This window comes from Lonchura striata, chromosome 8 (genome assembly GCF_050655825.1).
Source record: "Lonchura striata isolate lonStrDom1 chromosome 8, ASM5065582v1, whole genome shotgun sequence".
Lineage (NCBI taxonomy): Eukaryota > Metazoa > Chordata > Aves > Passeriformes > Estrildidae > Lonchura > Lonchura striata.
In genome coordinates, this window is record NC_140710.1 from 10,073,741 (window position 1) to 10,088,277 (window position 14,537).

General features: G+C 55.3%; 3 protein-coding genes and 7 non-coding genes across 13 annotated transcripts in view; 3 read left to right on the forward strand and 7 right to left on the reverse strand.

The window, feature by feature from the left end:
- The window catches only part of PLK3 (polo like kinase 3), a 16,067-nt gene extending 10,077 nt beyond the window's left edge, over nt 1–5,990 (reverse strand). For both annotated transcript variants that reach the window (XM_085586299.1, XM_085586298.1), the window contains exon 1: nt 5,305–5,990. The gene's annotated coding sequence lies outside the window, so the exon portion shown is untranslated. The remainder of the gene's footprint in view (nt 1–5,304) is intronic.
- Nucleotides 1–6,261, forward strand: part of LOC146766744 (uncharacterized) — a 10,130-nt gene extending 3,869 nt beyond the window's left edge. For 2 of the 3 annotated variants that reach the window (XM_085586310.1, XM_085586308.1), the window contains exon 2: nt 624–6,261. In XM_085586310.1, the coding sequence (XP_085442436.1) occupies nt 722–1,831 (1,110 nt within the window). In that variant the 5' untranslated portion in view covers nt 624–721 and the 3' untranslated portion in view covers nt 1,832–6,261. Of the gene's footprint in view, nt 1–277; nt 346–623 lie in introns of those variants that run through there. The other variant, XM_085586309.1, reaches the window with a different exon arrangement.
- LOC116183935 (small nucleolar RNA SNORA35) lies at nt 5,417–5,546 on the reverse strand. The gene has a single exon (XR_004148646.1). It is a non-coding gene; the product is annotated as a small nucleolar RNA SNORA35 (small nucleolar RNA).
- Nucleotides 6,135–10,850, reverse strand: RPS8 (ribosomal protein S8). Its single transcript, XM_021528435.3, has 6 exons — nt 10,825–10,850; nt 9,902–10,008; nt 9,429–9,528; nt 7,893–8,068; nt 6,819–6,948; nt 6,135–6,297 (listed from the first exon to the last, which is right to left on the reverse strand). Exons 1-6 carry the CDS (start codon nt 10,826–10,828, stop codon nt 6,188–6,190), a joined length of 627 nt encoding a protein of 208 aa, XP_021384110.1. The 5' UTR covers nt 10,829–10,850; the 3' UTR covers nt 6,135–6,187.
- Nucleotides 6,503–6,574, reverse strand: LOC116183927 (small nucleolar RNA SNORD38). The gene has a single exon (XR_004148638.1). It is a non-coding gene; the product is annotated as a small nucleolar RNA SNORD38 (small nucleolar RNA).
- On the reverse strand, nt 7,578–7,650 carry LOC116183926 (small nucleolar RNA SNORD38). Its single transcript, XR_004148637.1, has one exon. It is a non-coding gene; the product is annotated as a small nucleolar RNA SNORD38 (small nucleolar RNA).
- Nucleotides 9,619–9,722, reverse strand: LOC116183928 (small nucleolar RNA SNORD46). Its single transcript, XR_004148639.1, has one exon. It is a non-coding gene; the product is annotated as a small nucleolar RNA SNORD46 (small nucleolar RNA).
- Nucleotides 10,077–10,161, reverse strand: LOC116183925 (small nucleolar RNA SNORD55/SNORD39). The gene has a single exon (XR_004148636.1). It is a non-coding gene; the product is annotated as a small nucleolar RNA SNORD55/SNORD39 (small nucleolar RNA).
- Nucleotides 10,851–11,770: 920 nt separating the features above from the next.
- LOC116183939 (U5 spliceosomal RNA) lies at nt 11,771–11,885 on the forward strand. Its single transcript, XR_004148650.1, has one exon. It is a non-coding gene; the product is annotated as a U5 spliceosomal RNA (small nuclear RNA).
- A 1,961-nt stretch (nt 11,886–13,846) lies between these two features.
- Nucleotides 13,847–13,961, forward strand: LOC116183938 (U5 spliceosomal RNA). The gene has a single exon (XR_004148649.1). It is a non-coding gene; the product is annotated as a U5 spliceosomal RNA (small nuclear RNA).
- Nucleotides 13,962–14,537: the final 576 nt, after the last annotated feature.

The following is a 14,537-nucleotide window of genomic DNA, read 5'->3' on the forward strand; positions in this document are numbered from 1 at the left end:
GAATGCAGAGGGGAAGGGTGATGAAGGAATGGGTTATGGAGCTATGGCTTATGGAGGAACTACGGTTTATGGAGGAGGGCAGAATAAGGGGGGACCCCGGGTTGATTGACTGCAGGGGAGCTGGGTCAAGAGTAATTTGGGGGTACCGCTGCACAGGCCCACGGCTGGCGGGACCCTTGCGAGGGCACGGGGGGGCTGAAGGGCGACCAGGGCCGGGCCGGACGGCGGCGGGGCCGGGGCGGGATGTGGCGGGGCCGCCCCGCGGCGAGGCGGAGCCGGCGGCCGCGCCCGCGGGAGCGCGGCGGGACGCGGAGCAGCCCCGGAGGATGGGGCGGGCGGCGGCAGGTGAGGCCGGGCAGGGCACGGGGGCACGGCCGTGGCTCCGGGGGTCGCTCGCTGCCCGCGGGCACCCGCCGGAGCAGCGGGACACGGCGGGAGAGGCAGCCCCGGGCTGGCGGGGGACGGTGGCACCGGAGGACGGCTCCGGGAGGACCTGCGGCGGGAGGGTCCTTTCGCGGTGGGGACGAGAAGTGGGGTTCACTTTCCCCCGCCGGGAAGGCTGGAGAAAGGGAGCGGGAGGGCAGGTGGCACAGGGAGTCACCGTCCCCTCTCTCTCCCCGCAGGCGCCGGGCTGGGCACCGCGTCCCTCTGGGGCAGCCTCCTGCTCGCTGCCGGCCTTGCCCTCGACCCAGCACCGCCAATCTGCAACTGCTCGGAGCCCATGGACTACCAGGCTTTCCAGGAGGCTCCGCTCCCCGAGAGCTGCTGCCTCAACTTCACCAGCTCCAACATCACCCACCTAGACTGGGGTGCACTGGTGGGGGTGCAGGGGCTGCGGGAGCTCTACCTCTCCCACTGCAGCATCACGGCCATCAGCAACGCACAGGGAGTCCCTCCTGCCTTGGAAATCTTACACTTAAGTCACAACCTGCTGGAAAGTCTCCCTGGAAGCTTTCTAGAAAATGCCCCTAATTTGAGGGTTCTTTATCTGGACAGCAATCAGCTTCAGGAGCTACCCAGGTCCTTCCTGAAAGCATCTTCCCAGGTCCAGGAGGTCTACCTGGGCTTCAATGCTCTCACCTTTCTTCCTGCCAGCCTCCTGAAGCCATCTCTGCTCCAGCTTCAGCTCTCCAACAACAGCTGGGACTGCAGCTGTGCTTTGCTAACCAACCTGGAGGGTTGGTCCAGCCAGGCTGCTGAGGTTATCTGCCACACACCAGAGCACTACCACGGTGTGGGGCTCCGGAGCATCCCCCGGGATGAGCTGTGCCGCTCACACGGCCTCACCGCCCTCTTCATCTGCCTGCCCCCTCTCCTCATCCTCACCAGCATCGCTTGGTGCTTCTGCCGGCAGAAGAAAAAGACCAACTACAGCCTTCAGGGCAGGTCCCAGAGCCACCGGGCCGTGGCAGAGAGGAGCGACGTGCCAGTGTCTGCAGAGCCCCACCACTACATCCCCTATGAGCTGCCTGCTGCTCCCTCCAAGACTGAGAAGAAAGTGCTGCTGGGGAAGCAGGTCGTGCTCCAGCCCTTCGTGGATCCACTGGAGAGTGGCAGAGACCTCTATGAGGAGGTGGAGATCCAGGTGGGATCCCCCAGCAGTTCCCAGGTGCCATCCCATGAAGGGCAGCTGGGCACCCCAGCACCAAGGGCAGAGGAGCTGGGCAGTGAGCCAGAGGTGGACACTGTCAGTGTGAGTGAAGTCCTGAAGGACTCTGCTGACCGGGAGAAGATCTACATGAGTCACACAACCAGCTATTACAACCTGGTACCCGGCATCGAGCTGGAGGACTCGGACAACCTGGAGTACGAGACCATCGACCTGCACTGATGCCAGGACCTGGGCTGTGTCTGGACACACCAGTAGGATGCCAGGGGCTGGGCAGGAGTGAAAGCCACCAGAGCAAGGGAGGCATGAGTTGTCCTGCCGTGGCTGACAGTGGCTGTTTGCAAAGCTGCACCCCCAAATACCCATCCCTTCCCCTGTGCTATCGTGTGAATCCCTCGCTTGCCATGTGCTGCAGCTGGGCAAGGCTGCAAGGGTGCTTCAGGCTCTGGAGACCCTACCACAGGCTGGTGGTGCCTGAGGAAGGACATGCAGGGAAGGTGGGGGCTGGTTTTGGGGATCAAGTGATGATGCTGTGAGTGCCAGACCCACTGACCAGAGCTTCTTCTCTTGTTGGAGCCAGACGGTGTCTGGCACAGACGTGCTGCTCTCCAGCCTGCACAGAACACGGTCTGGAGACATGAAACAGGGCTGGTCCTGCCTGTGTGGTGTGCAGGGGGTGTCACGTTTGGATGGGGTGCCCTGGGCTTGTCAGGGGAAGCCTGTGGTGGCTCTGCCTGCTGCCCACCCCACACTGGCACATGTGCTGCTTCATGGCACGTGTGTGTGCACACTTGTGGGAGTGGGTGTGTGAAGTGCACACACAAACAGAGCGGCATCAGGCCCCTTGCAGACAGCCCTGTAGGATCCAGCTCTCAGTAAGAAATATATAATTTTACTCCTGGCAGTGTGGTTTCATCCCTTTGTGCTTTGGGGATGTGGGGAGTGCAGGGATGGTGGACTTCACTCCTATCCCATCTACCCTCCCCTGCCCTGGATGGCCCAGTGAGGGTCTTGCCCAGCATCCCTGGAGCCTCTTTGTCGCTCTGGCAGAGCAGAGCTGGGCACTGGCTAAAATCCAGCAGAGCCTTTGCTTTGTACCAGGATTTACAACAGGGGTGGGGAAGGCGTCAGCCTGCTGCAAATGCCACAGATCCTGAACAAAGCAAGAATTTGTGGGGCTCCTGGGAGCAGAGCAAAGGCTGGGGATGCTGTAAATCAGTGCCCAATACAGGCACCCCCAAGTCTCCCCTATGGTGCTCCAGCCCTTCTCTGCAGATGCAGGGGGGGCACCCTTGAGTCCTGCTCCTCCTGCCCAGGGGAACATTCTCCAGGCTGGAAGCTGCATTGGCCACCCTGCCTGCTCTGGAGCCGTGCTGGGCCTGGTGCCCAGGCAGGAAGGGAGGGAGCTGGGCAGGGCGGGACGTGGTGCTCCGGCCGGCAAAGGAAGTGGTGTTTCCTGCAGAGTGCTTGGGGCTTCCAGCAGCCCGTGGTGGGACTGCTCAGTCCCAGCCCCACATGGTCTGGGGACAAGGATAGGATGATTCCCCTTCATGTCTCCTGCCACTCATGGATGTTTCCCTGTTTGATATCCAGCTGGACTTCTTTCCCTGCTCCCTCCTGGGCCCTGGGAAAGTATCCCAGCCTTTAATATCCCTTCACCACTCTGTGCCAAGTACTACAGCCAGCATATCTCAGTGTACCCTGGCTCATGCCACCCCCACATCCCCACAGGAACAGAGGGACCAGAAGCTGCCACAGGGCAAAGGCAGGACAGGCAGGGTTAGCAGCGGTCTCCAGGGGCTGCACCCCAGCCCATGGCTGCAGATTTTGACTAGGGCTAACAACAGTTGCATTTTTCACCTGTGCTCCAGAAATGCCCTTCCATGGTTGCCCCCTCCGCTCATGTACCCTGGGGTCCCATTCCCAGGGCTGTTGGGAATGATGTAACATCCTGTCCTTTCCCTCCTTCTCATGAAGCCTAAATTCAGATGCCACGGCTGATGCAAAGGGAGCGACCCAAATTACCCCAGTGGGTCTGTCCAGCCCTTGCTGCAGCCCCCACCCAAATCTCCATCTGTGACAGGTGCAGGGAGGTGTGACCAAACCCCGTGTCCCGTTCTTTGTCTGTGACAGCCCTGGCACACTCAGACACGTTTTCCCCAAGAATATTAGTTTAAAAGCTCCCTTTCCTTCAAGTCCCCCTTCTTTTAAGGCTGACAAAGTCCCTCAACAAGCCAGCCCTGCTTCTCCTCCACTGCCTTCCAGGTCACTGCTGGATCTATTGAAATGTAACCACAAGGTCATTTCCTGGGTTGGATCATGTCCTGTGAAAATACCCCAAAGTTAATACTGTGTGGAGCTGAGAGCCACTCAACAGCAAGGAGCAGGACACATAACAAGGGACTTCACCTGGCTTATGCGGCAGCTGATCATCCTATGCAAGTAACTATTTTTAAATTCAGACCCTCCACCTGTCAGAAGTGGGTAAAGTCCTCAGCCTAGGCTTTTGCACTTCTGAATTCTAGCCAGGCTAACGCTGTGCTTAACCCCAGCCCCAGCCCATCACTTCCTGGCTCAGTGCATAGCAGGTTTGCCCACTCCCAGGCAGGTAAATCCCTGTGCCATCTATAGGGCTGTGCATGCACCACTTCGGGAGTGAAGTGCCACACACCCCGGCCAGCTGCCACTGCTGTTCCCATGTCACACCTGCAGGTGCCACTTTTGTTCCTGTGGGCAGTTGCCCTTGGCAGCTGTGTTTCTCAGAGTAGTAACTTTCTAAACAGCACACACTGATGAGCCATAATCCTGTTCATCAGGGGACAGGTTTATAATCCTGCCCTGACATCAAGCCAGCATTTGCTCCATAAAGTCAGTTTCTCCAACTGTACAAAGTTCCCCAGAAACACCCTGAATGCTGTTTGCATTCTACAGAGGATGACGGAGAGAAGAAACACGCTCAGAGGAAGCAGCAATGACACATCCCTGCCAAGCGTGCTTATCGCCTCCACTCCACCTCTCTGGAAAGCAGGCGCTGCTGGAGAGCAGGGAAAGTTTACACCGGATCACTATGGAGAAGGAATGTGCTTGTGAAAACATCCCACCCAGCCCAGGGACTCCTGGACTGCAGTGGCACCCAGCTGGGCTCAGCTCTGCTGACAGTGCACAGAGCACAGACCCAGCCTGTGCCACGGTCATCAGAGCAGGTACCAGTCTGCAGTGCTCAGCTCTGGCACTGACTCATGCTCACCTCCCTGCCAGCAACACAGGATGAACCCACACTCCCCAGGGCACCTCCTGCTGTTATACCTGCCAAACACGGCACAGCACCACAGGAAAAAAACTTAAACCCCTCCCTGCAAAACTATTTAGAGGGACAGAGTTGCATTTTTGAAGCATGAGACTTCAGTCTCACTACAACTCTCCTTTGGGCAAGATGATCATGGGCCACCTCCCTTCAGTTCAGAGCTAAAGATTGTGATGCTGGGGCCTGCAGGAAGCCTGACTTGCACCAGTGATCCAATGGATAAATGAGGCTTTTGTAAAAACACACAAATGGGATGAAATGTGCAGTCTGTTCACCTGACAGGCACAAAGTGTGCGAGCCTGGCCCGCCCCACGGCACAGGACCAGCCCTCAGATGAGCTCCTGACTTCCCCCAATACCTGCACAAAGAGCAACTATTTGCAGAGATTTACCTTCTTTAAGGACAGGAACCTCTAGGAATGGTTATCACCAAAAACATCCAGAAAAGCTTTTGTTCACCACAGCTTTCCAATTCCATCACAAATGACAGGGCACAAAGCTGGAATTTGTATCCAGCTTTCGAAAAGGACAGACCATGATGTGAGCCTGGCCCTTCTGCTAGAAGGAATTGATCTCGCACTGGAATGAGACCAAGGAGGTCAGGGGAAGACCAGCTGGTCATTGAGCAGTGCCACCTAGTTTGGTTAAAAGATACTGGATCCTGCAGGGAATTGTACAAGCAGGCAGGAAATACCAAAAGGGGCTGCTGGCCTGAACCAGGGGATGGGAGCTCATGAAATGTGGAAGGCAGAGGCATGAGCTACCAGCTGCAGGGGCTGAAGGTGTAATAGCCAAGTTTTCAGCCAGACTTAGCCCATTTCCCCACTGACCTCTCCAACACCCCATGAGCACATGGGTTAGCACCTGCTAACCTAACACAGCACAGGAACAAGGGGGAACTGTGCACAGACCTCAGGAGCTCAGAACCCAGAAGTTTTAATGGAGGTGCACACTTGCACCTACCTCCTGCTCACAGGTTTCCAATATTGGACATTTCCCAGTTCTGTCAAATCTGACAACTCTTTTTCACACACACTTGGTCCTGCAAGTCACTTAGAACCCACTGAGATGTTTTAATTGAGCACGTGCAGGGTCAAGTTTTGCCTGAAGATATTAAAGGGCTCAGGGATTCCTAGAGTTCCATCTTCCTTCACATTTTACAGGGCAGGTGAAGCTACAGAAGCCCTCTCCATACTGCACACACAAACGAGCACACAACCTGTTACGGTGGCAGACTCTTGGTTTTATTCGTTCTCTTAGCACAACAGTTTTTATTCATTTGCCTTTTCTGGCCTTGATCTTCCTCAAGTAGAACTCTAATTCCTTGCCTTCCAACACATAGCCATCGGCTCGGCCACACTGTCCAGGTCTGGAGGCAATGCAGGCTGCAAGGAGAGAGAAGCCACCCAGTTAAAGTTTAGCAATTCCCCACCCCAGTGCACACACCAAAGAGCACACACTGCACGCAGCCTCTGCAGCAGCACGGACGAGTGGCTCATCAGTGACCGAGTCACCAGGTCCTGTGCCTGTGCCTGAGCAGCACCTCTGCCTGAGGCACCATGCTCTGGAAGCTGCAGTCCCTAATGAAGTCCTCCTCAGATCTCCAAACTGTCATCGCTCGGGTTCAGTAGCAGAACTGGACAAAGGTCTCATCACCAGAAGACTTCAGAACACTCAAATGTTTGCCAGAGCTTGAAACATCAAAGCTCTTAGATGCCTGTGGCACATTTTTCTGACACACATCTGCTCATTTTGCTAGTCTTGAGCCCCGTTTCCTTCTCAAAGCCCCAACAGGAATAATCAACGACAGAAGCCTGGCTAGCCAGACTTCCCCATCCTGCCAACAAGTGGGATATCTCTGGAGAAGATTAAAGAACAAGTTATATTAATGCTGCCAGGGACTCACCAAGTAGCTTTCCTTGCTGGAACTGCTCCTCAAGAATACTTGCTATCTTGGCGTTCTTCTTTCGCTCATCGTATTTTTTCTGGATCTTCTTTGAACGCTTCTTGTTCAGTATTTCCTCCTCTTCAGGAGTCTAAATCCAAAACCAAAAGCAAGAAAAATTGTTTTACACATGGCCACCTTCCATTAACACAGGTTGTTTTCCACTACCACAAAGGAAACCCTTGTATTCTCAGCACTGTACTGTGCTTAAAGTCATACCTGGCAGAGGTACAAATAATTTGATCTCACAAAACCAGGTGCTGCATTTCACTTTTGAGACCAAGAAACACAACACTGCTAACCAGAGTCACTGGTGACAACTGAGCACATTGCCCTAAGGAAGGCTGTTCTCAAATCAATGAAACTGCAACGGTTTCCCTGGTGAATCACTCCTCCTACAAAAAGCAGTGAATACTCTTTCCCTCTGCAGAAACAATGAAAGCACCCGGGTGTGGGTGCATAGTCCAAGGCAGATGAGCTTTCCCTCTGCTTCTGCATTATACAGCACCCAAACAAGGACTGCTTTGCTTTTAATACAAGGATTTATCTGAATGCTACATGTGGGGTTTTAAATACCTTCGGCAGTCCAGGGTTCAAGTCTCAGATTAATGGCTCAGTGTAGTTTCAAGACACTTAAAAACACACTGAAGTTCAGTGAGCAATCCCCAAGCTTCTCACTAAAGCAATCACTACCCAGCACAAGAACCCAACTTATGAAGTCTTCCTCAGCATCCTAAATTGTCATCGCTCTCCCTTCAGTAGCAGAACTGGACAAAGGTATCATCATTAGAAGACAAAGATCTCAAAAGGCAGGTCCTTGTGCACAAACGGGTGTAATGCTTCCGGGAGAGCTCCTGCTACTGAGCACTCCATTAAGAGAGCCAGACTTATCCCGGGAACCTATGGGAACACAACTGGGATAAGCAATGCTGGGTACCCAACCCTATTCTGGCAGCCACTGTCTGTTCAGGATGGGAGCTGCTGTGGCAGGGCAGAGTGCTGTGTCAGGAGCCAAAAGGACAACCCCAGGCGTACCAGTTTGGCGCCCTTCTTGCGTCCCAGGGGCAGGGCGTAGTGGGCCTCGTACCACTGCCGGTACGGGGTGCTGTCAATCAGCACGATGCAGTTCTTCACCAGGGTCTTGGTCCGCACCAGCTCGTTGTTGGAAGCGTTGTACACGACATCGATAATCCTGGTCTTGCGAGTGCAGCCTTTCAAGAGAAGAGCATGAGTTCAGATCTACAGGGATCAGACAGCTGAGTATTTGGCTCATAGCATCTCACAAATACCCTTTAAATAACTTTGCACTCAACATCCCATCCAGTATCTTCCAGCCTGCCTGGCACTGAATTAAATTTAACTAGAAGATCCATCTATTTTTCATCTGTCAAACTTTCTGTTAGGACAGAAATCTACACCTGGAAATGAAATCCCTCCTACACAAAAAAACAGGATCAGTGGCCTTGCTGGAACTCATCTCAAAAAGATCTAAGCAATCCTAAAATTTCCAGACTAGCAAGATCAGCAGATGCCAACCAACACTGCACACAGGGCTCAATGCTGTATGCACTTGCTAGAATTACTGAATTAAGCCACACTGAGTGGGGCTGTCCTGAAACACATTCCAGAACCCATTCCTACAGGATCAGGGTCTGTGAGTAAATTGAGAAGGGAAGCTGGTGTTTTCACCCTTCCAAGACCCACCTGAAGCATGCAGTTTTAGCTACTGGACTGTTTAGCAGTCACCTGTCCTGAAAACAGCCCTCAAGATACGCAAGGATTATGCACAAGGAGGGTTTTCTCCCTTCACTCACGTACCTTGTCCATGTTGCAAGGTATGCTCAACCTCTTCATACGTGCAATACTGACTGTAATGGTATTTTTCAGTGCACAGACAATGCTGTGAAATAACTGAAAACGTCCTGTTCCCTCACACCACTGCAGGTCACTAACTCATCACCTTCCTTGCTCCTGTTTTACCATCCTACCCAGCAACACTGAGTGGGCTCAGGCTCAAGTGATTCTATTGTCAGCTTGTAAAGCAAAGAAAACCCACCTTGCTCTGGGGAAATACAACAGAATCCCCCTCTTACTTCTGGGCTTCCTGCTTTTGCTTAGCAAAGCAGAAATATGGAATTACACATGCTAATGTTACACTGTCCTGGGGTCAGGCCTTCTCCCAAGCATCCTCAGCACCTTTCTCTGCTGCACAACATCACTTAACTTTTAGTAACAAAATTCACGGATAAACAACGCTTCTGTTTGTGAAAAACTACTCATATATAGTATTTCAGCCCCTTTTTAGTCCCCCTCCCCCATAAAAAGTTAAGGTAAGCATGTCACTCAGTGTAACTATGACACTCCTATCACTGTGAACTTAGTGGAAATCCAGGTCCCCTAAGGCCACGTAAGGTCAAAGTCATCATCATCACCATGCATGCTGCTTCAGCTGTCAGCTCCAGGATGTTCAATCCAAGCCCACAAATCCATGCTTGCGTCCTTCTACTCTGCAGCAGTACTGCAGACCAGCACAGGTTTCCCTTCCACGCAGTGGGCTCACCACGTACTTACATTCTGACCCCCAGGAGAAGTTGCCAACATCCAACCGAAGGGCTCGGTACTTCTTATTTCCCCCACGCACCCTCACGGTATGAATGCGGCGTGGGCCAATCTGCAGTCAGAAACAAACACCAGGCTGCGTTGGTGCTGGAATGCTGCATGGCCCTCACAGGAGCCCAGCACAGCCCTAACCTCCAAGGCAATGTGGTCAGTGTAACTATGACAAACCCCAGCATCGGCAGATACAGTAAATGACCAGAACGGTCTGTTGCATCTACCTAAGGTGAAAGCTTCATCACTCCAATTGCCTTATTGCAAAAACGTATTGCTGCTTTCCACCGGCAGAGGGACAAACCACCTTCTAGAGAAGCAGGGTCAGATATTCAACCCCACATGAAACAGCAGGAATTTAAACCTCTAATAGCACAAAAGCAGCAACTCTGGTTTGAGAATATGCTTCTGACCAACTCTGCCCAATCACTCACCTTAGTGTTGGCGGGAGGTCGCCCCAACTCATACTTTCTCTTCTTATGGTAGGGCTTCCTCTTGCCCCCAGTCTTGCGGCGCTTATGCCAGTTGTCCCTGGAGATACCTGAGAGGAGAGCAGTGCGATCAGAGGGTGCCACGAGCCTGGCCGGCTGCAGCAGCAGGGCGCGGTTCTGAGTCCTCAGCTCTCCAAGGTTGGTATCCGCACAGTGCACTCAGCCTTATGCAGCAGTTAGAGAAGCTTCATCATTGATACTCAGACCTGCCCCGAGCACATCCCTTCCAGCAGAGCTGTACAAAGCAGAGACCCCCTTCCTCCGTGTCCTCTTCGGGAAGCTGCCTCCCAACGTACCTCGCGTGCTGGGCACTCTCTGGGAAGCGCCCGACGCCGATCTGACAGGCGCACTACCGCAATCATCCTACGCTACTGGCAGAATGTGGTAGATCCGCTATAGGAAGGGACCCCCATCCCACCTGTCCGCTGAGCCCCTACGAGAAACACCCTGAATGAACTCAGCCCGATGGGGCCCATCTGCAGAACACGCCACCTCCCGCATGGCCCAAGCTGCCAACTCGCGAGCTCCGCAACGCCAGCCCGCATCCCTCCTGCTGAATGCCGCTCCACCTCACCCGCATCTGCTCATCTGCGGCAGACACCGGGAGCGCGCCCAGCGCTCGAGATCTGTAGGAAATCAGGGCACGGCGAGACGAGGCCGCCCGCCCCCATCATCCACCGGCCGCCATGTTGGGCCCGCTCACCCTCCCCCCGCCAGCGGCTCGGCACTACTGCAGGCGCCCCCGATGGCGGACGGTGCAGGCAGGCGGCAGCCCCCGCTTGCCAGCCGGTGGCGGATCGGGGCGGATGCGGCAGCACAGCGGACGGATGGCGGCGGATGTCGGCAGGCCCCGGCCCTTCACTCACCCATGGTGCAGCACCGGCGCAAAGAGGCGGGGCCAGGGCTCGCGGGGCGGCTTGGCGGGGCGAGCTCTCGCGATGCGGTGACGTCACGGCGCGTTCCCGGGCGGCGCCGAGCGGAGGCGGCGGAGAATGGCGGGGCGGCTGTGCCCGCGGGCCCGGCACGGAGCGGGCACTGTCAGGGCACTGTCAGGGCTGTGCCCGCGGGCCCGGCACGGAGCGGGCACTGTCAGGGCTGTGCCCGCGGGCCCGGCACGGAGCGGGCTCTGTCAGGGCTGTGCCCGCGGGCCCGGCACGGAGCGGGCACTGTCAGGGCTGTGCCCGCGGGCCCGGCACGGAGAGGGCACTGTCAGGGCACTGTCACGGCTGTGCCCGCGGGCCCGGTACGGAGCGGGCTCTGTCAGGGCTCTGTCACGGCTCTGCCCGCGGGCCCGGCACGGAGCGGGCACTGTCACGGCTCTGTCACGGCTCTGCCCGCGGGCCCGGCACGGAGCGGGCACTGTCACGACTCTGTCACGGCTCTGCCCGCGGGCCCGTCCCTCCTGTCCGGCGGGTCACCGTGCGACCGCCTCCAGCCACTACCCAGGCCCGGCGTCCCGCGGCGGGGCTAAGCGCACGCAAGGGCTACGGATCGGGACAGCCTCATTAGCATATGGCATTACTATTCTGAATAATTTGCATGCCCGGTGTGCAGCGCCGGGGTCATTAGCATGTGACGTATTCGTATTCAGATTTATTTCCCTACCCAGGGTGCGCTGCGCGCCGGCGGAGCGGCCCCGGTCGCGCTTTCCGCCGGTGCTCCCGGGGCGGCTGCGGCCGGGCGCGGGTGGATCCGTGCCGGTGCCACGGGGACAGACCGCGGCGGCGGGGGACGGGGAGACGGCACCGCGACTCGCCGTGTGCTAGAGAGGGACAGCCGGGGGACGGTGTGTGCGTGCGGACAGCTCGCAGCATACTCTGGTTTCTCTTCAGATCGTATAAATCTTTCGCCTTTTACTAAAGATTTCCGTGGAGAGGAACAGGCACGAGTGTCGAGGAATTTTTTGAGGCTCCATTTCGGTGGAGCTACCCCTACTCTGGTTAAAAAATAGACGGAGCGGAGTACTGCGTACTCAGAAGTAACTGAGTGAGATGTACTCGGATAAGTGGTAGTTGGATGGGCGCAGTTGTTAGCGTTCAGGAACACACGTAATCACGGGATATGATTTTATGCGGGTACTTTCATTATAGAGCTCTGGGAATCGGGTACAGACCCAAATCTGACTCTGACATGGCTTTTGAGCTGAACGTATTTTATATTCTATCATTATATAACTTACATTTTAATTAATAAACTTATATTGTTCTATTGTATACATTGACCTTTCTTGTGATCTTTCTCAAGCCCCTGACTACAGTGTCTCCTGACTATTCTTACGATTAAACAGTAATTATATTTAATTACTAAACAATCATCACATCTAACAATTATATTGTTTATCATATACTAGCTACACAGGTGCAGTTCTAGCAAATACAAGGCCTATACTTTCCCAGGGTATTTTCCCAGGGCCGCTAAGCTTAATTTTCCTTTTGACTCCCCAAATCCCCATGATTTTAAAACACTTTTACTATCACAATCAGGGTGCTGTGGACATTAACATTTTATCCAGGTGGAGACAGGTGACAAACACTGTCCCTCAGGGCTGTGTCTTGGGACTGGCTGGGGCTTTCAGTATCTTTTAAAATATCTTTATCAATGACACAGACAGTAGGAGTGAGTGCACCTACAGCCAGTTTCTAAGGTGAATGAACGGTGTGAGTGACACACCTGAAGGACACCCCTATTGCCATCTCGGGGGACCTGGACAAACTTGGGCCCACAAGAACCTCATGAAGTTCAAGTCCAAGCGCCCTGTGCTAGCTCTGGGTCTGGACAACACCAGACAAGAAGAACTAGAGAACACAGACTGGAAAGCTCACTGAGACTAGCCCTGATGAGAAAGAAGTGGGGGCTCTTATGGGTGAAAAGCTGGACATGAACCAAGAGTGAGCAGCTGGAGCCCAGAAAGCCAACTGCATCCTGAGCAGCAAGGCAGAGGTGCAATTCTGCCCTTCACTGCTGAATCCACCTCTCTGGTCCCTAGTACAGGAAAGACATGGATATGTTTGAGCAAATCCAGAGGAGGCTATGAAGATGATCAGAAGGCTGGAACCTCTCTCCTGTGAAGACAGGCTGAGACACTTGGGGTTGTGGAGCCTGGAAGAGAAAAGTCTTTGGAGAGATCTTATTGAGACCTTCCGATACTTAAAAGGGACCTATATATAAAAAAAAAAGAGAGAATTAATTTTTACAAAGGCATGTAGTGATAAGGCAGGAGAGATTGTTTTAAAATGAAAAGAGGAGACATTTACATTGAATATTAGAAAGGAATTCTTTACTGTGAGGGTAGCGAGGCACTGGAACAAGTTGCTCAGGTAGGCTGTGGCTGCCCTATCCCTGGAAGTGCTGAAGACCAGGTTGGAGAGGGCTTTGAGCCATCTGGTCTAGCAGGAGGTGTGCCTCCTCATGGCACAGGGATGGGAACTAGACGATCTTTAAGGTCCCATCCAACCTAGACCATTTGGTGATGCTGTTTTATTTTCCTCACAATTTTCAATTTAATACCACTTTGCTTTAATTATTAAACTCCTCAGCCTCACCCCACGCGTTTCTCCCTTGTACCCGCGGGGTGGGGGCGGTCAGCGAGGGCCCAGCTGCCATTAGACCCCAACGGGGAGGCGCCATCCCCGCTGCGCCGGGGCCGCCCCGCCCCGGTACCGGCCTGATTTGCATACCCAGGGTGCCCCGCGGCCCCGCCGGCGTCCGGCCCCGCCGGTGTCCGGTGCTGGGGCCGCTGCCGCGGGCTGCGGGGGCGGCCCGGTGTGTGCATCCCGCGGGGCTGGGCCGGGGATGTGGGGCTGGGCGCGGCGCGGGGGCAGCCGTGCCTCACCCTGTGTGCTGTGGGGTGGAGCAGACAGCGGCAGTGTCGGGGCGGAACCCGAAGGCATACTCTGGTTTCTCTTCAGATCGTATAAATCTTTCGCCTTTTACTAAAGATTTCCGTGGAGAGGAACAGGCACGAGTGTCGAGAAATTTTTTGAGGCTCCATTTCGGTGGAGCTACCCTTACTCTGGTAAAAAATAGAAAAGCGCTAATTTCCCTAACACAGATCACGTCTCAGTTGCGTGAAAACATTGAGTAGCCCTTCTACGCTGCCGCCAGTCATCACAACCACCCGGTCTCTGCGGGATGTGCAGCCGCACCGCGATGCTCCGCTGGCCCCAGGCTTGTCCCGCCGACCGCGGCTGGAGCATCCCGCGGCCTTTCCCGGGCGCGGCGCCTCGGCCCGCCCCAAGCCGCAGTCAGGCGGCGGAGCGGAGCAGACCGCCCAGCCTCCGTTCTGTAGGAGCGGCAGAGCTGACTGGGACCACACCGACCCGCCCCAAGCCGCAGTCAGGCGGCGGAGCGGAGCAGACCGCCCAGCCTCCGTTCTGTAGGAGCGGCAGAGCTGACTGGGACCACACCGGCCCGCCCCAAGCCGCAGTCAGGCGGCGGAGCGGAGCAGACCGCCCAGCCTCCGTTCTGTAGGAGCGGCAGAGCTGACTGGGACCACACCGGCCCGCCCCAAGCCGCAGTCAGGCGGCGGAGCGGAGCAGACCGCCCAGCCTCCGTTCTGTAGGAGCGGCAGCGCCGTCTA